Here is a 23444-nt window from a genome sequence, read left to right as displayed (position 1 = left end):
CACCATTTTCCCAGAAACACCTAAACCAACTCCAATTTGCATACCGCCCCAACAGATCCACAGATGCAATCTCTATTGCACTCCACACTGCCCGTTCCCACCTGGACAAAAGGAACACGCTTTTCTTACCTTTATTTAACTAGGCAAGTCAGTTAAGAACAAATTCTTATTTTCAATGACGGCCTAGAAACAGTGGGTTAACAGCCTTGTTCAGGGGTAGAACGACAGATTTTTACCTTGTCAGCTCTGGGATTCAATCTTGCAACCTTTCGGTTACTAGTCGAACGCTCTAACCACTCACATAGGTGTTAACTGCCGCCCCGGTAACACCTATGTGAGAATGCTATTTATTGACTACAGCTCAGCGTTCAACACCATAGTGCCCTCAAAGCTCATCAATAAGCTAAGGACACTGGGACTAAACACCCCCCTCTGCAACTGGATCCTGGACTTCCTGACGGGCCGCTGATCCTCAACACGGAGACCCCTCAGGGGTGCGTGCTTAGTCCCCTCCTGTACTCATGACTGCACGAACAGGCACGACTCCAACACCATCATTAAGTTTGCCGATGACACAACAGTGGTAGGACTGATCACTGACAACGACGAGACAGCCTATAGGGAAGTCAGAGACCTTGCCGTGTGGTGCCAGGACAACAACCTCTCTCTCAACGTGATCAAGACTAAGGAGATGATTGTGGACTACAGGAAAAAGAGGACCGGGCACGCCCCCATTCTCATCTACGGGGCTGCAGTGGAACAGGTTGAGATTTTCAAGTTCCTTGGTGTCCACATCACCAACAAACTAACATGGTCCAAGCACACCAAGACAGTCATGAAGAGGGCACAACAAAACCTATTCCCCCTCAGGAGACTGAAAAGATTTGGCATCAAAAGATTCAACAGCTGCACCATCGAGAGCATCTTGACTGGTTGCATCACTGCCTGGTATGGCAACTGCTCAGCCTCCGACTGCAAGGCACTACATGAGGTAGTGCGAACGGCCTAGTACATCACTGGGGCCAAGCTTCCTGCCATCCAGGACCTCTATACCAGGCGGTGTCAGAGGAAGGCCCTAGAAATTGTCAAAGACTCCAGCCACCCTAGTCAAAGACGGTTCTCTCTTTTACCGGTACCAGAGCGTGGTACCGGAGCACCAAGTCTAGGTCCATGAGGCTTCTAAACAGCTTCTACCCCCAAGCCATAAGACTCCTGAACATCTAATCAAATGGCTACCTAGACTATTTGCATTGCCCCCCCCATTTTACACCGCTGCTACTCTCTGTTGTTATCATCTATGCATAGTCACTTTAATAACTCTACTTACATTTACATATTACCTCAACTAACCGGTACCCCCCTGTATATAGTCTCGCTATTGTTATTTTACTGCTGCTCTATAATTACTTGTTACTTTTATTTCTTATTCTTATCTGTATTTTTTTAAACTGCATTGTTGGTTAGGGGCTTGTAAGTAAGCTTTCACTGTAAGGTTGTACGCCTGTTGTATTCGGCGCGTGTGACTAATAAAATTTGATTTGATATATTATACATTCATGGGGAATGGAAATAAATATTACTTATTAAAGTACTTATGTTATTAACACCTAATATTCCCTGTATATACCCTCTATGCATTCAGGATACCTATGATAAGTGAGGAATACACTCTCTGAACAGTCTACCCAAGACTGACCTGCAGCAGAGACTCAAGAACAGGAAGCATACATAGTACAGTAACACCTCTGAATTAAAAGGGCAACTACACCCTCCAACTCGTTTTTTTATATCACATTTTTCCCCAGACCTCATAAATGGTAGGTTGATGTGGTTTAAGGGTTGATGTGGGCGAAAGGTTTGGATATTGAGAGTGAAAACCTGAAAATATAGGAAAACCCACATGGTGCCTTTCCTTTGCCGGGCAGGCAAAGTATACCCACTTCATTTCCTAAGTCTCAATACGGTCCGGGGAGCATTTGTGTGCCCAGGCCCCATAGGTATATCGAAAGGATCCCACCCTGGTCACTAATGTAGCCAACCGATGTATAGAGAGAGAAGTTTGTGTGGTCCAGAGACAAGAACTCTACCATCTATGGCAAAAGCATGGGCTACTGAAGGTGACAATAGAATTCTCATCACTGCATGTTACAATAGTAAAACATAATACTTTTTCACCTCGTCAAACTGATTCTATATTGAATTTAGTCTTCGAGATGCTCTAACAAGCATGTGTATCTGTAGTTGGTATTCTTCAACTCTAAAAATCCAGGCTGTATCACAACCGGCCGTGATTGGGAGTCCAATAGGGCGGCGCACAATTGGCCCAGCGTCGTATGGGTTTGGCCGGTGTAGGCCGTCATTGTAAATAAGAATCTGTTCTTAATTAACCGACTTGCCTAGTTAAATAAAGGTTAAATAAAAAATAAATAAATAAATAAATGCACTGTGTAGACCGTACACGACAAAACCCAAAGGAAAGACAACCAGCAAATGCATATGGGGCCACAATGTCTAATAGTGATTGCAGTGCTAGTTAAAACTGCAGTAGGATAGTCCTCCTCACAGGTGAGTGAATCAGCGGAAACCATGCTTGGTGAATAGCTAGTTAGCACTCAGGAACTCAGACTGGGGCGAAGGTTCACCTTCCAACAGGACATCGACCCTAAGCACACAGCCAAGACAACACAAGAGTGGCTTCAGAACAAGTCTCTGAATGTCTTTTTGGTCCAGCCAGAGCCCGGACTTGAACCTGATCAAACATCTCTGGAGAGAAAAGTTTGGAACCACCAAACCACCACTGAAAGTAGCTGCGCAGCAACGCTCACCATCCAACCTAACAGAGCTTGAGAGGATCTGCAGAGAATGGGAGAAACTCCTCAAATACAGGTGTGCCAAGCTTGTAGCATCATACCCAAGAAGACTCAAGGCTGTAATTGCTGCCAAAGGTGCTTGAACAAAATACTGAGTAAAGGGTCTGAATACTTATGTAAATGTAATATTTCAGTGTTATTAATAATAAATTAGCAAACATTTCTAAAAACCTGTTTTTGCTATGTCATTATGGGGTAGTGTGTGTGGAATGATGAGGGGGAAAAAACGATTTAATCAATTTTAGATTAAGGTTGTAACCTTAGAACTCAAGGGATCTGAATACTTTCCGAAGGCACTGCAATTTCTATTGTCTTTACTTATTTAGTTCATGTATCTTTCCGATAGTAACGCCAATCTAGAACCAGTTGTTAGCAATAAAATGGTTAGTGCATCCAAATTACAACATTAGTAAAAATGGTCTACTACTATTATAAGGGTAGGAAACCATCTAACTGAAATAATTTGGGCTAACTATCCCTTCAACATTGTGTTTTGGCTCCACAATGAGGGTTGTTATTATACCAATGCTGTACTGTATAGGGTTGATGTAGCATTGTCCGCACATTTGTCTTGACTGAATTGCAGTTTTTATTGTGAGCTCTGGTGAGAAAGATTTCCAATGTTTATTACAAACTTTTAACAATTTTTCCGGCGATATCAATATAATTTCTTCCCTTGTTGTTTTTTTGTCCCCATGTTGTCTTTGTTTGACCAGATATGTGATGGTGTACCATTTACATTTACATTTAAGTCATTTAGCAGACGCTCTTATCCAGAGCGACTTACAAATTGGTGCATTCACCTTATGATATCCAGTGGAACAACCACTTTACAATAGTGCATCTAACTCTTTTAAGGGGGGGGGTGTAGAAGATTACTTTATCCTATCCTAGGTATTCCTTAAAGAGGTGGGGTTTCAGGTGTCTCCGGAAGGTGGTGATTGACTCCGCTGACCTGGCGTCGTGAGGGAGTTTGTTCCACCATTGGGGTGCCAGAGCAGCGAACAGTTTTGACTGGGCTGAGCAGGAACTGTACTTCCTCAGAGGTAGGGAGGCGAGCAGGCCAGAGGTGGATGAACGCAGTGCCCTTGTTTGGGTGTAGGGCCTGATCAGAGCCTGAAGGTACGGAGGTGCCGTTCCCCTCACAGCTCCGTAGGCAAGCACCATGGTCTTGTAGCGGATGCGAGCTTCAACTGGAAGCCAGTGGAGAGAGCGGAGGAGCGGGGTGACGTGAGAGAACTTGGGAAAGTTGAACACCAGACGGGCTGCGGCGTTCTGGATGAGTTGTAGGGGTTTAATGGCACAGGCAGGGAGCCCAGCCAACAGCGAGTTGCAGTAATCCAGACGGGAGATGACAAGTGCCTGGATTAGGACCTGCGCCGCTTCCTGCGTGAGGCAGGGGTCGTACTCTGCGAATGTTGTAGAGCATGAACCTACAGGAACGGGTCACCGCCTTGATGTTAGTTGAGAACGACAGGGTGTTGTCCAGGATCACGCCAAGGTTCTTAGCACTCTGGGAGGAGGACACAATGGAGTTGTCAACCGTGATGGCGAGATCATGGAACGGGCAGTCCTTCCCTGGAGGAAGAGCAGCTCCGTCTTGCCGAGGTTCAGCTTGAGGTGGTGATCCGTCATCCACACTGATATGTCTGCCAGACATGCAGAGATGCGATTCACCACCTGGTTATCAGAGGGGGAAAGAGAAGATTAATTGTGTGTCGTCTGCATAGCAATGATAGGAGAGACCATGTGAGGATATGACAGAGCCAAGTGACTTGGTGTATAGCGAGAATAGGAGAGGGCCTAGAACAGAGCCCTGGGGGACACCAGTGGTGAGAGCACGTGGTGCGGAGACAGATTCTCGCCACGCCACCTGGTAGGAGCGACCTGTCAGTAGGACGCAATCCAAGCGTGGGCCGCGCCGGAGATGCCCAGCTCGGAGAGGGTGGAGAGGAGGATCTGATGGTTCACAGTACAAAGGCAGCCGATAGGTCTAGAAGGATGAGAGCAGAGGAGAGAGAGTTAGCTTTAGCAGTGCGGAGCGCCTCCGTGACACAGAGAAGAGCAGTCTCAGTTGAATGACTAGTCTTGAAACCTGACTGATTTGGATCAAGAAGGTCATTCTGAAAGAGATAGCAGGAGAGCTGGCCAAGGACGGCACGTTCAAGAGTTTTTGAGAGAAAAGAAAGAAGGGATACTGGTCTGTAGTTGTTGACATCGGAGGGATCGAGTGTAGGTTTTTTCAGAAGGGGTGCAACTCTCGCTCTCTTGAAGACGGAAGGGACGTAGCCAGCGGTCAAGGATGAGTTGATGAGCGAGGTGAGGTAAGGGAGAAGGTCTCCGGAAATGGTCTGGAGAAGAGAGGAGGGATAGGGTCAAGCGGGCAGGTTGTTGGCGGCCGGCCGTCACAAGACGCAAGATTTCATCTGGAGAGAGAGGGGAGAAGAGGTCAAAGCACAGGGTAGGGCAGTGTGAGCAGACCAGCGGTGTCGTTTGACTTAGCAAACGAGGATCGGATGTCGTCGACCTTCTTTTCAAAATGGTTGACGAAGTCATCAGCAGAGAGGGAGGAGGGGAGGAGGGGGAGGAGGATTCAGGAGGGAGGAGAAGGTGGCAAAGAGCTTCCTAGGGTTAGAGGCAGATGCTTGGAATTTAGAGTGGTAGAAATTGGCTTTAGCAGCAGAGACAGAAGAGGAGAATGTAGAGAGGAGGGAGTGAAAGGATGCCAGGTCCGCAGGGAGGCGAGTTTTCCTCCATTTCCGCTCGGCTGCCCGGAGCCCTGTTCTGTGAGCTCGCAATGAGTCGTCGAGCCACGGAGCAGGAGGGGAGGACCGAGCCGGCCTGGAGGATAGGGGACATAGAGAGTCAAAGGATGCAGAAAGGGAGGAGAGGAGGGTTGAGGAGGCAGAATCAGGAGATAGGTTGGAGAAGGTTTGAGCAGAGGGAAGAGATGATAGGATGGAAGAGGAGAGAGTAGCGGGGAGAGAAGAGCGAAGGTTGGGACGGCGCGATACCATCCGAGTAGGGCAGTGTGGGAAGTGTTGGATGAGAGCGAGAGGGAAAAGGATACAAGGTAGTGGTCGGAGACTTGGAGGGGAGTTGCAATGAGATTAGTGGAAGAACAGCATCTAGTAAAGATGAGGTCAAGCGTATTGCCTGCCTTGTGAGTAGGGGGGGAAGGTGAGAGGGTGAGGTCAAAAGAGGAGAGGAGTGGAAAGAAGGAGGCAGAGAGGAATGAGTCAAAGGTAGACGTGGGGAGGTTAAAGTCACCCAGAACTGTGAGGGTGAGCCATCCTCAGGAAAGGAACTTATCAGGGCGTCAAGCTCATTGATGAACTCTCCAAGGGAACCTGGAGGGCGATAAATGATAAGGATGTTAAGCTTGAAAGGGCTGGTAACTGTGACAGCATGGAATTAAAGGAGGCGATAGACAGATGGGTCAGGGGAGAAGAGAGAATGTCCACTTGGGAGAGATGAGGATCCCAGTGCCACCACCCCGCTGACCAGAAGCTCCGGGGTGTGCGAGAACACGTGGGCAGACGAGGAGAGAGCAGTAGGAGTAGCAGTGTTATCAGTGGTAATCCATGTTTCCATCAGTGCCAAGAAGTCGAGGGACGGAGGAAGCATAGGCTGAGATGAACTCTGCCTTGTTGGCCGCAGATCGGCAGTTCCGAGGCTGCCTGAGACCTGAACTCCACGTGGGTCGTGCGCGCTGGGACCACCAGGTTAGAGTAGCAGCGGCCACGCGGTGTGAAGCGTTTGTATGGTCTGTGCAGAGAGGAGAGAACAGGGATAGACAGACACATAGTTGACAGGCTACAGAAGAGGCTACGCTAATGCAAAGGAGATTGGAATGACAAGTGGACTACACGTCTCGAATGTCAGAAAGTTAAGCTTACGTTGCAAAAAATCTTATTGACTAAAATGATATAGTACTGCTGGCTGGTGAAATAGGCTAGCTAGCAGTGGCTGCGTTGTTGACTTTGTTTGAAATTGTAGCTGGCTAGGTAACCTCTAACTGGCTAGGTAACCTCGACAATTACTCTAGACTACACAATTATCTTGGATACAAAGACGGCTATGTAGCCAGCTAAGATCAAACAAATCAAACTGTTGTACTGTAATGAAATGAAATGTAATACTACCTGTAATACTACCTGTGGAGCAAAGCGGAATGCAACTACTCGCTCCAAACCAAACCGGAAGTGCGTATCGTAGAGGAGAGGCAATGAAGTGTTGTTTCTTGTATTATTGTCTTTTGTGTCTTTTAGAGGACTGCTTCACCTTAATGTCCCCTTTCCCTTTTCTTCTGTCCTTATTTTGTCCCACTTTGTCCCTTCTTTGTCCCTTCTTCTCTTCTGCCAACTAGACACTCCTTGTTAGCTAGCTAGCTTCTTTCAGGAATGTCCCTAGCAACTGCCTAGCAACAGGTAAACAACTTAGCTAGCTAAGAAAACGGTATAATTTTATGAAAAATTGTTACTTTTTCAAAAGCCTTTCTTCTTTGTTTGCTGCTTGTTTGGTCTCCTATTCAGTTTGCAGTTTTGTTTTGATTTTTTTCGATGTACTTTACTCTAAAAAAACATTTAAATTTCAATATTTTATTTATTTTTTATTTATTTATTTATTTTGTACCATACCTCCAAGAGGGCAGGCTTCCTCTCCTCCCCATTAATCTCTACCAACTTCATCACATCCGAGTCTCCTACTCACTGGATATTCAGTAACACTGCCTTTCCCTGCCAACTCAAAACGTTACACAAAAAAACGAATAGATAATTATACTGTTCCTAATAAAGAAATTATCAACAGCAGTAAAGGACTGTGAAACCTGAAATACATTGAAATGTTTATTTAAGATTTTTCTAACAAACATCTCAGTAAAACTTTACAAAAAATATTTTCTGCTTCGACACAACGGGCCAACATGACAAAGTTGTTCACTGGAACACATTATTGAAAGAACAACTACTCAGTTCCACAAATAAAGATATTTTCTCATTGACAGCAGCATAGTGATATCAAAGATATAACTAACCCAAGATCGAACAGAGCCTGTAGTTTCCAATGGGAGCAAATTAATCATAGTGGGCAGGACAAGCAAGGAGGTGGGAAGAGCCAAGCACAAGCTAGTGAGATCCTATTGGCACGTTCTAGCATTAATTTGCATATTTCTGTTAGGGAATGCCTATTCTAAAGTGTGGGTGTGCAATAATAACTCAATTCACCCTTGCACTCCTAAACAACTTTTTTCAAACTTTGGCAAAGGGTAAAGTCTACAAAATGCAGTCCTCTCAGTTGGGTACAGATTGTAGTTTTAGAAACAGAAAACTGTATGGAGATAAAATGTTTGGTTGTTGAAAATTGGCAGAATGTCGGCCAAAATCCTTCTTCTCCCACTGCCGGCCACTGGGTTTCCTCTTATCACCATATTTGGTAATGAGTGGAAACATAAACCGGATTTTTTGCATTTATACATCCGGTCCATTCATATCTGAATTCCTCAGAACTAGATAATATGGCCTCGGGTTTATCTTTTTGATTTCCAGAATACGTAATACTCTACGTTTATTTGGTCTTGCCATGCGTCATGTACAATATACATTTACAGTACCAGTGCATTTTTTATCCAGTCACTTGAATTAAAAACCTGAAGCTGGAGCAAAGCTTTAAAATAAGAGTCACTCCCGACAACACTTCTCCCCTCGGAGCATCATCTCCTCAAAAGAACAGGTCCTCTGTGAAAAACAGTGACATGAAATGGTGTGGACCATTTCACTGCTCCGTGGGCCGCGACATAACATGAGGTTATGGAAGTGTCTCTGTGCATCACACAGTTGTCTCGTGTTCCATAACAGGTGTGGTGGAAGTGGGTAGAAAGTTCTGCCTCTCCTCTTCTTCTTCTGTGTAGACGGCCTGAACATTACTTTCCTTGTGTTGTGCAGGTGGACATTCCTGGATGAATGGCTACTCGTACAAAAACATACACTATAAACAACTCACCAAGAGATAATTCACGTTGAGATAAGATAATGGGTAATGTTAAGTACCCTTGATACAATAGCACATAGTGCCTTCAGAAAGTATTCATACCCCCTGAATTCAAAATGGATTAAATATGTTTTTTTTTCTCACCCATCTACACACAATACCCCATAATGACAAAGTGAAAACATGTTTTTAGAAATGTTTGCTAATTTATTGAAAATAAATACTGAAATATTCAATTTACATAAGTATTCACACCTGAGTCAATACTGTAACAATAAAATGTGTAAAAAGTAAAGGGGTGTGAATACTTTCTGAAGGCACTGTAGCTTGGTTGAAATGTCTCACACAGACCCAAAACAATAGGACTTGAGTGTTGCTAGCCATAATGACAAAACAATATAACATATTTTAACTGAAGCCAGAGTTCAATCATTGACGAAGGTGGGTTTTCCACAATGGACTTTTAAACATTTGTGTCTGCTGTACACACTTGCTGAAAGTGCAGTGTGGAAATCTTATTATCGGCAATGATTGAATTCCAGCCTACCTTGAATAAATAGCCCCCTCTGCTATAAATGCACCAGGGGAACCTTCAGGAAGCAAACATTGTGGAATGCTGCAGATAGAAACGTCATGAATGGAACTGACGTGATTCCTTATTCTACACGTCAGACAAACATAACATATTTCTATCCGAACGTTCCATTATGTTGTGCCTGCTGAATGCAGCCCTGGGGACCAGACCTTGTCCAATAATTAATAAATACTTGTTTTTTTTGCAAAACGTTTTGTTGCTTTTTTTATGTGGTTTCCACTAATGAACACAATCCTGAACTGTGAGTGTGATGAGCCCATGTGCTCTGTTGACTTACCCTGTGCCCCAGTGGGGTGGCGCAGCACAGATTCTGTTTGAGGTTTTCTGGTACGAAGAACAGCATGTTGCCCAACAGAGGATACAGAGTGCCTGGGGTCACATCCTCCTCTTTCATTGGTCCTTAAATTAAAGATAAAATCCAACCAATTAGATTAACTTGATTCCGAATCTGTTTGGTAAATTAGACCAAACATTTTCACGACAGAGATTAAGTGTAGTCCCTGAGTAAAAGGCATGCTCAATGAAAAATCTCAATCTCCATTGCATGCTTTTTAGTCCAGGAGTAGGTTTAATATGTATCTGGAAAACCAGCCCTGAGTGCATCTTCTATGGTAATGATCAAGAGCTCTCCCCTACCTGTGAGAAAGCTAACGATCAACCCTGTGATCACCACAGTGAAAGAGCTGAGAGCACTGTACCACATGAAGGATAAGGAGTAGAATCTCTGCAGACCCATTGGTTGGCTAAAGAACAGTTGAAAGACATACAGTTAATATACAATCACAAAATGTATTACAAATTTGCATCTACAGTGCCTTCAGAAAGTATTCATAACCCTTGACTTATTCCACATTTTGTTTTGTTTCTATGCTTGAAAATGTGGAGAGTGGTACTCAGTAATGTGTTGTATTGGATCTAAACATAACACTTTGTTTTCAGGACAAAAAGTGAATTGCTTTGCCACATTTTTTGCAGTGTTACTTTAGTGCCTTATTGCAAACAGGATGCGTGTTCTGTATTGTCAATTAGGTTAGTTTTGTGGAGTAACTACAATGTTGTTGATCCATTCTCAGTGGTTTTCTCCTATCATCACAGACATTAAACTCTGTTACTGTTTTAAAGTCACCATTGGCCTCATGGTGAAATCCCTGAGCATGTTTTCTTTCACTCCAGCAACTGAGTTAGGAAGGACGCCTGTATCTTTGTAGTGACTGGGTGTATTGACACACCATCCAAAGTTGTAATTAATAACTTCACCATGTTCAAAGGGATATTCAATGTCTGCATTTTTGTATTTTTACTCATCTACCAATAGGTACCCTTCTTTACAAGGATTGGATAACCTCCCTGGTCTTTGTGGTTGAATCTGTGTTTGAAATTCACTGCCCGACTTAAGGACCTTACATTCATTCATTAAAAAATCATGTTAATTAAGGATCGGACCCTTTTTTTTTCTCCTTCTTCTTCCCCCGCCTAAAATGACATATCCAAATATAACTGCCTGTTGCTCAGGACCTGAAGGAAGGATATGCATATTCTTGATACCATTTGAAAGGAAACACTTTGCAGTTTGTGCAATTGTTAAAATAATATAGGAGAATATAATACTGGTTTAAGATAATACAAAGAAAAAACATGCGTTTTTTTGTATCATCATTGTTGAAATGCACGAGAAAGGCCAATATATGACTTAGGAATCTAGGCGCAATTTTGATTTTGGCCACTAGATGGCAGCAGTGTATATTCAAAGTTTTAGACTGATCCAATGAACCATTGTATTTCTGTTCAAAATGTTGTATCAAGACTGCCCAAATGTGCCTAATTGGTTTATTAATAACTTTCTAGTTCATAACTGTGCACTCTCCTCAAACAATAGCATGGTATTCTTTCACTGTAATAGCATACTGTAAATTGGACAGTGCAGTTAGATGAACAAAAATGTAAGCTTTCTGCCAATAACAGAAATGTCTATGTCCTGGGAAATGTTCTTGTTACTTACAACCTCATGCTAATTGCATTAGCCTAAGTTAGCTCAACCGTCCCGCGGGAGACCTTATTGCACACTTATTATGTGACTTGTTAAGAGCACATTTCTACTCCTGAACTTATTTAGGCTTTCCATAACAAAGGGGTTGAATACTTGACTCCAAACATTTCAGCTTTTAATTTTTAATTCATTTGTAAAAATGTCTAAAAACATAATTCCATTTTGACATTATGGGGTATTGTGTAGGCCAGTGACAAAAAAAAAATACATTTAAATCTATGAGCAAACTAAATAGAATACTTTAATTAAGATTATCTGATTATTAGTTGTTGTTTGCCTCTTATGACAGGTACATTTTATTTGTACAGAGCTTTTCATGATACACTCAAGACTCTTACCTGGATGTACTAGTAGGCACAGCAGTACTATTGAGTGCAGTCCCTATGGCTGTGGTGATGTTTCCTGAGAGTTGTACAGCAGTGCAGTTGAAATGAGACACAGCAGCAGAACCACCAGAGGTACGGGTTACGATGCTCCCGATGCCCACCCAGAAGGCCATCGCCAGGCCTGACCCCAAACCTGCCAGGGCACCCTGGAGAAACACAGTACATCAATCAATCAAATGTATTGATTGAGTCTTGACCTTTTTACATCAGCAGTTGTCACAAAGTGGTTTTAGAGTAACCCGGCGTGACGCTAAGTTTGATTCCCACAGGGATCACATTCACATACTAAAAATGTATGCCCTCACTATATACATTGAGTACTTACAGTAGAGTTAGCCCAAGGAAAGAACATCCCGAGACAGAAGATGCCAAGAAGAGGACCACCAACCATTCCAAAGATTTTGAAAACAGCCTTGAATTTAAATAAATACAAAAATGTCAGAATCAGACATAATATTTGAGTTTTAACTAAATACAGTAAGTTATTAAAATATATCAAATGTTGTCCTTACTTGCAAAACGGAATCACTCATCAAGTGGGTTAAATAGGCCATAGCCAGGCAAATCAGTCCATATGAACATGCTAGTTCAGAAACAGAAAAAGTAAATGTCCCTCTTTAATGTTGATATTATACGAGTGCTGTCTTAGAAAACATGCTGTCTTAGAAAACATCTCACAGATAAAGTGAGGAAAGCATGATGTAGAACTTACAAATAAGTTAAAAGACACACTGTCAACAGTGAGCAGGGCCCCGTTCAGAAACAACCTCTAGTCCCTAACCCATAGGCACTTGATCTGATCTACTGTACATGAAGTGGCTGGGTCCTAGGGGATAAGGTCTATGGGGTTGTTTCTGGACAGGGCCCAGGAGATCTCAACGTACCCAGTCCCTTGGAGAGCAGGGTGGCCCTTGCCTCTGTCATGGATGAGCAGTGTGGTTTGATCAGGTCCTCCAAGGTCACTGTGGCCAGAGAGTTAAAGGCTGACGAGATGGTGCTGTGGAGACAAACATTAAACTAAGTGTCAACACCAAAGCACTCTTCTGATCCTATGCTTCTGTTTGTTCTGGATGTCTAGGCTGGGTTAATGTAAAGCCCTTTGTGACAAAGGGTGTTAAAAATATTGATTGATTGACATACCTGAGAGCTGCACTAAATAAGCAAGCTATAAACAGTCCAGACAGACCAGGTATATCCTGCAGCATGTCCATAACAAAGTATAACACCATCTGTGGATAGAGAACACATAATGGTTGGTGTACTGTAGGTAAGAGTGTGGCACTAGCTACACCAGGTTTGTGGGTTCAATTCTCACTGGAGATCACAGACACAAAAAATGTAGTGAGTGCCACTGTGCTATAGGTAATTTTGAATAAAAACATCTGCTGACTGCTAAATTGCATATTACTTAATCCACAAGCTATAATACTCTAATGATGCACTCTGAAAGACCAAAATAATAACACACACACTTCTACTGACCTCATTTTTTGATAAGTTGCCTATTTTGTGAAATTGGTCCTCCCCACAGTAACGTGCGAACATGACCAGCCCCATGACACAGCTCAGAGCTAGAGCTACCTGTAGAGAGGGAAACACCATGTAGCAAGACCTGCAGAATCACAATGCGTTAAAATAGGTCAGTATCCATACCATTACCATGGTATTACCACATGATTCCATGTGTATGCACCGTGATGTGGTGTTGTGTATGGAGTGTGGTACATGCAGTCTTACATGATGGCTTCCCTCTCGGTCTTGGAGCTGAGGTATCTCTGGACCTGGGCCTGGTTCACCCCGTACAGAGACAGCATCAGGAAGACCCCTCCCACCCCCAGGGTCCAGAACGTGTACCTCTCCGTAGGGTCAGGATTCAGGCTATAGAACAGACATGACAAGAGGGGGAACATAGAATTGGAATATTAGAACTGGAACTTTGGAATTGGAACATGGAATTTAAGATGTCCTTAAAATCAAACTTCAAACAGGATTGCCAGTCATCGCTTGAATACATGAAGATAGTAACCAGTCCACTCACTCTATGCCAGAGATACGGTTCCCCTCCCAGACCTTCCTCCAGACCTCTGCTAACCCTCCAGTCTGCTGGACCCCCACCACGATGACCGCCAGTTGGCCAGCAAACATCACTATGGTCTGGAAGACATCTGTCCAGATCACTGCCTTCAGGCCTCCCTGTCAGGACCAGGTACAACACAGAGGCACAGAGCCTATTATCGTATAGGCTTCAAGCTTATAATGGCTGATGTTACATCCAAAGATATAGCGAAAAAAGGACACTTTGCAATGACATTTCATAATGTCAACGTTAAACAAAAAGATTTTCATGAGTATTTGTATTTATTTGTACTTTAGATTATGTAATATTTCCAGTTTATTTACCATTGTGTAATAACAGCTTATTTACAAACTCTGAAAATGACAAAGAACAACTTACCAGAGTAGTATACAGTGTACACACCAGTCCAGTGGCCAGTACTGCTCCCCATAGATCAAAGCCAGTAACTATAGGGAAGCATGGAACCAAATTAAGCAACCTTTACTCATTCATAATGTGCATTTTGCACAGTTCTAGATAACCTACTCATGGCACAAAACACAGTAACATGTCCGGTTTCCCAGACACAGATTAAGCCTAGTCCTGGAATAAGAAACTCTTTCAACTGAGAATGTCCCTTGATGCATTTAAGTCCTGGACAAAAAAGCTCTTTCAACTGAGAATATCCAGTGTTGCATTTAAGCCCTGGAATAAAAAGCTCTTTCAACTGAGAATGTCCAGTGTTGCATTTAAGTCCTGGACTACGCTTAATCTGTTTCTTGGAGACAGCCATAACCCGCCATTAAAGTGTTAAAACTTATCACTGTCTTTAAATCCTAAAACCAAAGCCTAAATTACTGACCTGCATTGAGTGCTAGGGCCGGAGTGTACACACAAACACCCATATAGATGACCTGCAAGAGATAGCAGTAGTCATATCAGCGGGAAAACTGATAATCTACAACATTTATAAATTCTTTCTTTTACTTGTTTTTGTTTTTATTATTGCATCTGGTATGTATGGACCTTACTGTCTGAAAGATGAAGGTAAGTGTTCCACAGATACGCACTGGTTTGCTAAAGCGCAGTTCCAGATACTGAAAAGAAACAATACTATCACTAAGTGATATACACATCAGTATACTCAGAATGTATTTATTCATTATTTATTTCCCTACCAGAAACCAAAACTATGTAAACTCCTTAGCAGGGTTTAAAAGCTAGGTCTATACATTTCAACTGGTATTAGCCTACATATTTTAATTCCAAAGATTTCTCTCCATCTTGAGCTAAGTTTGCAAAGAGCCTACAGTATGTACCTGGTAAGCGCTGGTAAGATGCAGCCTGTAGAACACAGGAATGAAAACGTGTGCTGGAATTAATAGGCCCAAGATGTAAGCACAGCCTATGAACCAGTACTGAGTGCCATGGGTATAGATCTCTGCCGGCACGCCCACTATAGCCACCGCTGACTGAAATGTAGCGATAAGTGACAGGGATACAGGAAGGCAGCTCATGCTCCGGTCCGCTAGCAGGAACTCCTGAGTGGTGCGCTGTCGACCCCCTGACAGGGCGTAATACAGCCCTATGCCCATGGATGCCACCAGCAAAAGGGCAAATATGACATAGTCGATAGTGGTGAAGTGCATTGTTCCCAAAGGATCCATCTTGGAGCCAGCGATCAGGATATGGCTACTGTGGCTAAATGGGATGGAGATGGACGTGGAGGGGACTCCAAGTAGGACGGCTCAGCGGCGTAAGGGGAGAGTCTTTGCCCACACCCATCCGTAAGGAGATCCCAACAGCCTTGCAGATTTCAGATACACTGTAATAAAATATGGGGGGAAACGTTGATTAACTCGGAATGCCGCCTTTATTGGTAACTACCTACCTAACTACTCCTTTAAGAAAATAGAACTTGGTTTGAGTATGATGAATTAGGTCTACGTTATTGTTTGCCACAATAAATCTATATGAAAGCACAATGTCATTTCAATAAGCTTTCACATACCTCTCCTTCAGTCCAAGACATCCGTCTGGAAAAGACAATTTGACGAGCAGGATAAATTGCCTCCACAATCTTTCAGATCCCCATCTTTACAAAGGGCAAGTCAGAAGAGATTTTCCATTACTGCCATTGCATTGCAGTTGTCAGCTTAACTGCATTTCTAAACAATTAGAAAACTTTTAAAACGCTATTTGGAGAACAACAAAAACAAGCAAAAATGATCCCAGCCATTATCACCTAGACTGCCATAGGTTAATTCACCTCAGTTGAACTACAAACACATAGCCTATTAGCTATACAGCTGTAATGTTATAGCCCTGAAACGGTGGAAATATGAGAAATTATTCACACTGACATGTAGCATTAGCGCGGAAACAAATACGTAGGACATTTTTAGAGCTGTATTGTTTGCATTTTAATGTAGGCCTATAAAACGATGGGCCATGTGGAGATTTTCATATTAATATATATGGCATTTAGCAGACGCTTTTATCCAAAGTGACTTACAGTCATGCGTGCATACATTTTACGTATGGGTGATCGCGAGAATTGATTGCATTTTAATGTAGGCCTATAAGGAAGATGGGCCATGTGGAGATATTTAAGTTCTTTGTTTAACCCGGTTTCTCAGGGGACCACACATGGGGCCCCGACACCAAGTTTGGGAATCACTGTACTAAACTGTCTCCTCTGCATGCATTGCTGCCTCAACCTCACCAATGAGCACCACATGCCCACATCACTGTTTGTCTCAGTTGCCTACTTTCTGTAAAGTAAAGTTATGAGAATTTTGCGTCTTTTTTTCTCCTGCTGAGGTATGCGCCATTTAACGTTAGACATACTTCATCCTTCTAACGGATTATGTAATACTAGCCAAAGCCCTTCAACGTTACTGCAATAGAAATATCTGTTGGCAGCTAGCCACTGAACTGACCTACAGGGGTGAAGGTAGATTAATCCCTATTCATTCAATAGCATCTCTGTGGGCCTAGTCGTAAAGATCTGTCATTACATTTTTTTAACGTATTACATTTACCGTGGCATAAACACAACCAGTCATGATGTTATCTGATTGTCAAACAATCACTTCAAAAGGCTCCTTTACTAGGCTACCTGCGCACGTTCAACCACTCGCAACATATCCAGCCTCCAAACAGTGGTAAATGGAAATAGACATATTACACAAAACACCAAAAAGTGCAATGACATTTGGCCAGAATCTACTGCTGTACGCACGCGTCTCGGTGGCGCCACCTAATCTCTGCCTTGGAAAAATGTTAAGTGTCCTCTTCGAACCACATCGCATTTGGGAGCGTAGGCTATATCCGTTTTCAAGAACAATCGCTCATTTTCATGCGGTAATGATTTAAAAAAATAGTGTAATAGCCTACATTTTTCTTTACATTCTGTTTAGTGATAGGCTCGTGTATTATTGGTACGGCGTACCCCAACTATTTATTTGACTGTGGTGCCGTACCAGAGTACTTTCACCCCTGCGTATCCTGTATATAAGCGACTATTTACCAGTTGTGTACTCATTCTCCGAGAGTCGGATATTGTTTGTTTTTGGATATCTGTTGACACGGCCGCTGTTGCGGTGCGGTTTTAAAATTGCCTCGTCCAGCATCTACCAAAACACTTTCAGCAGCGTCTCTTGTTGCCTACTTCACCGACTGGGAGATGGGGTAGTTCGTTTCACGTCTGTGCTGCTAGAGCAGTGGTTCCCAACCCTTTTCGGTTAGTGTAAGACCAACTGAGTTTTGCTATGCCTGGAGTACCGTCGTCGTGTGCATTTTACCAGTAGGCCTATGGTCTCATGAGTCTTCTCAGGTACCCCGTTGATAGGCCATGTATTCAGGGGTGATAGTACCCCTGGTTGGGAAACAATGTGCTAGAGGGCAATATTGTGCAACTGCAGCCTGCAATTTGGGGCGTTCCTGCATGTCGGCATTCCCCAAATCTACATGTTTGTGACACTTTTAAATGTGGGTCAAAAGGGAAATAAACCTGCTCTCAACGTCGTTACCTGAAATACGGAAAACAGTGCGCGACAGGCAGGGGCGAAGGACACGGTCTACCGGTGTCGCTACCGCTTACCGCTACCAGAGCAGGTGGGAGGCTGGGGAGACAGCATACTAGCTTACTAGTTAGCTAGCACACGGTGTCGCACACGCCTCCGGCCGGCTGCGTACCGGAGAAAACTGTAACAGGCGGGTGCGAATGTCGCTCCTGCTTCCCGCTAGCACAGCAGACGGGAGGCTGGGGCGACACCGTGTGTTAGTTAACAAGTTGCTAGTTAGTTAGCACACAGTGTCGCCCCCACCTGCATTGTACCGGACTAGCTGCCTTAGCTAGCACACAGTGTCCTTCACTCCCACCTGCCCTCGCTGTCGTTAACAGAAATGCGGGGACGAAGGACACTGTACGGCTAACTCGTTACCGCTGTCGCCCTTCTACTGCCATCCAACGTTATAGACATTAACGCCACCTACTGTACTGGAGCGCCCCCGCCTGTCGCCGTTCTTCTTCTATGGTGTAATGGCGTTCGCAACAATTGGATCATGATAATAAGGATTTAAAAAAATGAAATAATGTGGGTAAAAATGAATAAAATATCATACCATCTATCAAAAAATCTAAATCAGGTCCCTACATGGTCTCTGAAGACTCCTGTGAGGTGGAACATATCCTAGCTACAATAGTCCTTGCCATGAACTCTTGGAGCCACAAAAACTTATTGGCTGCAGATATGATGTTCAGCTTCTTGGACACTTGTGCTCTACAATTAAATCACTGTGGCTATAAATGCCACAGAATCCTCTTTCTTCACAATGACTGTATCCAGATAAATCAATTGACTTAAAACACTAGCAACTGGTTGCAATGCATCCACCGCCATATCTTCAACACTTTCCTCTTGCCCCTTCAACTCTCTTCACCGCCTCCACATAGGAGATCCGGTGCACAGTCCTGATCCTTGACACCTTGACCTCCTTCAGCCTAACAGGGCACTCAAGGAAGTCCGGAGTATGAACCCCACCACATTTTCCATTCCCTGATTCTTCAATACCATACTTGTCCCATCTGCAAACATTTGATACGTGACCATATCCTTTACAATTACCACACTGTAATGGTTTGGACAAATGCTCTCACCACACATTTCCAAGTTTCACATGTTCAGGTAGAGTCTCCTCAAACCACAATAATATTGATAGGCTTTTCTCCTTTGTTCTATTTACCATACGGGTCATGCGAAGTGCACTGACCACTTCTAGGATTTTCTGACTAAGGTACTCATCGGTGGCTCCCGAGTGGCGCAGCGGTCTAAGGCACTGCATCTCAGTGCTAGAGTCGTCACTACAGACCCTGGTTTGATCCTGGGCTGTATCACAACCGGCTGTGATCGGGAGTCCCATAGACCGGTGCACAATTGGCCCAGTGCCTTCCAGGTTTGTCTGGGGTAGGCTGTCATTGTAAATAAGAATTTGTTCTTAACTGACTTGCCTTGTTAAATAAAGGTTAAAAAAAAAAATACAACGAAACTCCAGCTATAACTCCTTTGGCAGGCGCCCTACTCCGAAGAGGAATACAGGTACTTCTGACGTGTGCAATTTTGCCAGATCCATTGCACGCTTCTTCTCTTCTTCATCGACACAATTAACCAAAACAAGGCCGCTTCTAGTCACCTTTATTGAATCCACCTTTCCCGCTGCTTTCTTCACAGTCCTCAGTATTACAAATGGATTTCCCAAATGAACCGTCTTGTCCAGAAATCACAGTCCAATAAGAAATGTATTATTGGACCGGTACTTTTCTTCTACTACAACTTTTGCTCATTTTGTTCCATTCTTTGATTTCACTATTTTTCATTCATTATCACACACACTTCACTTGCCGCACTTTCAGATTCAAGCACAGTCGCCATTTCCCAAGATACACTCCCCCCCGCCTGATATATCTTTAAAAAAAAATACCAATATAGGGATAAAGAGTGGTTCCTGTAGATGCAGAAATAGCCACATGCAGGAACGCCCCGAATTACAAGCCGCAATTGCACCCTTCTCCGAGAGGGCGGAGTTAGCCTTTTGAAAGCCCGTGAGCAAAGACGTTCTAAACCTTCAGGGAACGCTTGCGAAACAGACCAGGGGTTTGAGAAGTCAATGAGGAAAGTAAAGCATTCTTCCTTAGTTGTTAATTTTCTCGAAATCTTAAATGTACAACCTAGCTTCGAGACAATGTTTTACGTAGTTTGACATGTTATTACTCCAACCATGTGAAAGTGACACTTACATTTTTCGTCAAAAACAACTTCATATGTGACTTTGATTTGACGGCCTACACATGCGCAGTTCGGCGCGAAACGGCCGTTTGCCCCGATGACGTGTCTCTGCGCATGAGTTTAGCTAGCCAACCACGCCATGACATCGCCTACAAGTGTGATCGGGATTTGTATTGGAGAAGCACTTTTAGCCTATCTTCATATTGTAGTCTTTGGTGTGAATGTGCGGCTAAAAAGGCACATATATCGGGGACGCAGACGAACATAATGAACAAAAATCACTGTTCATGATTCCACTCGTTAGCAAAGAGTCAGGCGCGATTAGAAATCGGTCAGATCAAGAAAATTAGCGTTCTGAGGTTTGTTTAATCAATACTCGGAGCAATATTTATATGTTGACCTGTAATTTATTTTCTTTGTGTACAAAATACATTTATTTTTAGCAAATTATTAAAAATGACCGAGGTCCGGACCGGTGTACTCATACGTATTTACGGTCACGTACCATTGACTGTACATCTTACCTGTATACAATGACAGTCACACTGTCCAATCCAACACTTTTGTAAATCTATGTCCTGTCATCGTGCATCGCGACAAGGTTGTATGCGTTGGAAACGTGGTTTACTTTGGACCAGGCATCATCTCCAAATCTGATGATAATTGTCCCATAAGCGAAAATCAAAAGCCTCTCACAAGCTTCAGAAATTCAAACTTTTTCTGAAGTTATCTAGAGATGGTTATCTGCAAAACGACACATGGGGATGACTCATCCACGTCTCCGTTGTTCAAGAATGTCACGTTTTGGTTTGTTAACAAACACCTAAAATATGATAAATTAGCATCTAAAAGGTACACCATAACTCTTCACTTTTATCATTTAAATGTACCTCTTTGATCATAAGAATGTTTTAGTTCATTAAATGCAATCCTTTGTAAACATTTGTTGTACATGATGATTATAGCGCTTTTCTCTTGCAATTACTCACGCCAAGAAGGTGGGCTGGGTCATCGATAGCACAGTGGACACTATATAATACCCATAAAACCTAGCGGGAAAACCCGGTAATGGTTCCAATCATTTTTAAATTTTAGAATACTTCATATACGGTCTGTGTTTCGTGTAGGCTTACCCTGGCGTGATGTTTTGATAGCCATGTAATTCTCTAGGACAAATCGAGTGTTCTCAATATATTCTCCTCGAAAATGCTAATTAGCAACAGAGAAGACTTCAGCAAGACTACGAATTCCTGCAGGGAGCTCCTCATCTCTAATCACACTGTCAGCTACCATTCACCAGCGCGATCAGAGAGACGTTTGTGCTCAATCCATGAATGTGCGTCCCCTTTGTATGTCTTAGCTAGCCACTGACTACACTTTAGCTAGCTAGTTAGCAGAGCAGTAGATAAAAAAAATATTTTGTTTTACTTAGACTAGATAAGTCTTTGTACAGTATGTCGACTTTGGTGTCTAGTTCAGACCTTATGGCATCTTTCAAGGGTGAGCATAAGAGCATTAAAAGGGGAGAAGACCACTAGAAGTCTGGCCATTTTGAGAAGTGCAGCTATAGTGAAGGGCGATTAACCAGTTTCGTCAGGGCCAGCATGGAGGGATAAAGTGTATCCTGTGTCGGTGAGTGTAGCTCTTAAATTAAGTTTGAGCATCTTAGCAATACAATGTTTTCTACACATCTGTCAACATTCTAAAATAAAAGAGCCACTTAATCAATTATTGAATACCGGATACCAGACGTCGATGAGTGATTACTCAGTTCTGGAATGTCATTGAAAATGAATCTAAAAATCTATTCACATTCAAAAAATTGACTTTTAGACATCTAGCCTGTATTGTAGTTTCATGACGAGACAAATCTTCAAAAGGCACAGCATTTATTTATTCAGAGTGGTAAATGCATTCACAGTCTTGATTTATAGAATCCTTCCCACTATATGATTGATGTCAAGTGATAAAATCCAAGGTGTCAATTCAAAGTTTATGGAAAAACTGCGTTTGTTCTCATGTGAAAATGACAGTTTATTAATATTCTAAAACTAATGTCATCAATCAAATCAAACTATTTATATAGCACATTTCTTACAACAAATGCATTTCGCTACACTTGCAATAACATCTGCTAACCATGTGTATGTGACCAATAAAATTTGATTTGATTTCAAGGTGTTTAGTCATTAGATGGGGTGTTGTCTGCAAAGTGGGGCACAGATAAAGAAGAGGAGGGCATCAAGGCATTCAATATGGCTACAAGGATGGATGTGCAGGAGTCAGGACTTTGGGTCACATGGTCTGGGATCCTGGGTGCCTCACCGGATGGTCTGATGGGCACCACAGCAGTGGTGGAGGTCAAGTGTCCATATGGTGCAAGGGACCTTACCGTTGAAGAGGCAGTGAAGTTGAATGATTTTTATATCCAGGAGGAGGGAGGGTCTTACAGGCTCAGTGAAGACTATCCTTACTGGCACCAGGTCCAAGGGCAGCTCCACATCTCTGGAAGGGACACTTGCTTCATCCCCATCCAGCATGACAACCTCTGGCAGATTTATATTGCTGGATTAGAGTTTGTCAACTGCAACAGTGAACATCTGTAAATATCTTGTAAATTGTTTTTGCACAAGTCAGTTTCCGTTCTTACCTTTATTTGAGGGTACACTGGATCAGTGTTCTAGTCGTGCCTCCTGTCAGTACCTGTTTTCAGGGAAGGCTATGGACCCAAAAATATTACACATAGTTCATACACAAAAATTAGGCTCCCAGAATAGGTTATATAACATATGTTTTGCTCAAAGCAGCCAACTAAAGTAATGTAGTTAACTGTATCATGGGCACATTGGGAATTTATATCTGTGATGTTCAAATTATATCTTACCCCGTGTCTTACTTGCTGAAAGCCCCGGTCATTCCTGCCTGTTCATAAGTTAAATCACAAAGGCTGGTCTGAGTGCATCTCCCCAGTTTCATTCAGTAAAACAATTCACATTGCATTTTATCGCAGAAATGTATATATCTGATGTTTAAATTATTGCTTACCCCCTTTGTTGTGTGGAGCTTCCTTTTCTGGTAAATACAGGGCCATTTCTCTTTCCCAACGGAAAATGGCAACTGCAGACCCGAGCATTGTCACTCGGTTTCAGGTTCGCCCGTCTGAAAGACCACCAAAAATAGTTACATTTACTAGCTAGCCATGTTGATTA

General features: G+C 43.0%; 1 protein-coding gene across 6 annotated transcripts; it reads right to left on the bottom strand.

Annotated features, from left to right (window-relative positions):
• Positions 1-7707: 7707 nt before the first annotated feature.
• Positions 7708-21456, bottom strand: LOC111968435 (sodium-dependent multivitamin transporter). 6 transcript variants are annotated; one of them, XM_023993968.2, is made up of 17 exons: positions 21369-21456; positions 15957-16040; positions 15265-15770; positions 14977-15042; positions 14808-14859; positions 14345-14412; positions 13928-14082; positions 13627-13767; positions 13372-13501; positions 13030-13118; positions 12774-12886; positions 12402-12472; positions 12215-12301; positions 11842-12035; positions 10093-10199; positions 9734-9855; positions 7708-8837 (listed from the first exon to the last, which is right to left on the bottom strand). In XM_023993968.2, exons 3-17 carry the CDS (start codon positions 15610-15612, stop codon positions 8700-8702), a joined length of 1881 nt encoding a protein of 626 aa, XP_023849736.1. In that variant the 5' UTR covers positions 15613-15770; positions 15957-16040; positions 21369-21456; the 3' UTR covers positions 7708-8699. The 6 variants fall into 6 exon arrangements, with proteins under 6 accessions (XP_023849736.1, XP_023849737.1, XP_023849741.1 ...); XM_023993969.2 differs by lacking the exon at positions 21369-21456 and adding an exon at positions 20760-20885; XM_023993973.2 differs by lacking the exon at positions 21369-21456 and adding an exon at positions 19643-20404.
• Between the last annotated feature and the right edge of the window lie 1988 nt (positions 21457-23444).

Source organism: Salvelinus sp. IW2-2015, linkage group LG9, assembly GCF_002910315.2.
Source record: "Salvelinus sp. IW2-2015 linkage group LG9, ASM291031v2, whole genome shotgun sequence".
Taxonomy (NCBI): domain Eukaryota; kingdom Metazoa; phylum Chordata; class Actinopteri; order Salmoniformes; family Salmonidae; genus Salvelinus; species Salvelinus sp. IW2-2015.
The sequence above is the reverse complement of the archived record's forward strand: the minus strand, read 5'-3'. Positions and strand labels throughout refer to the sequence as shown.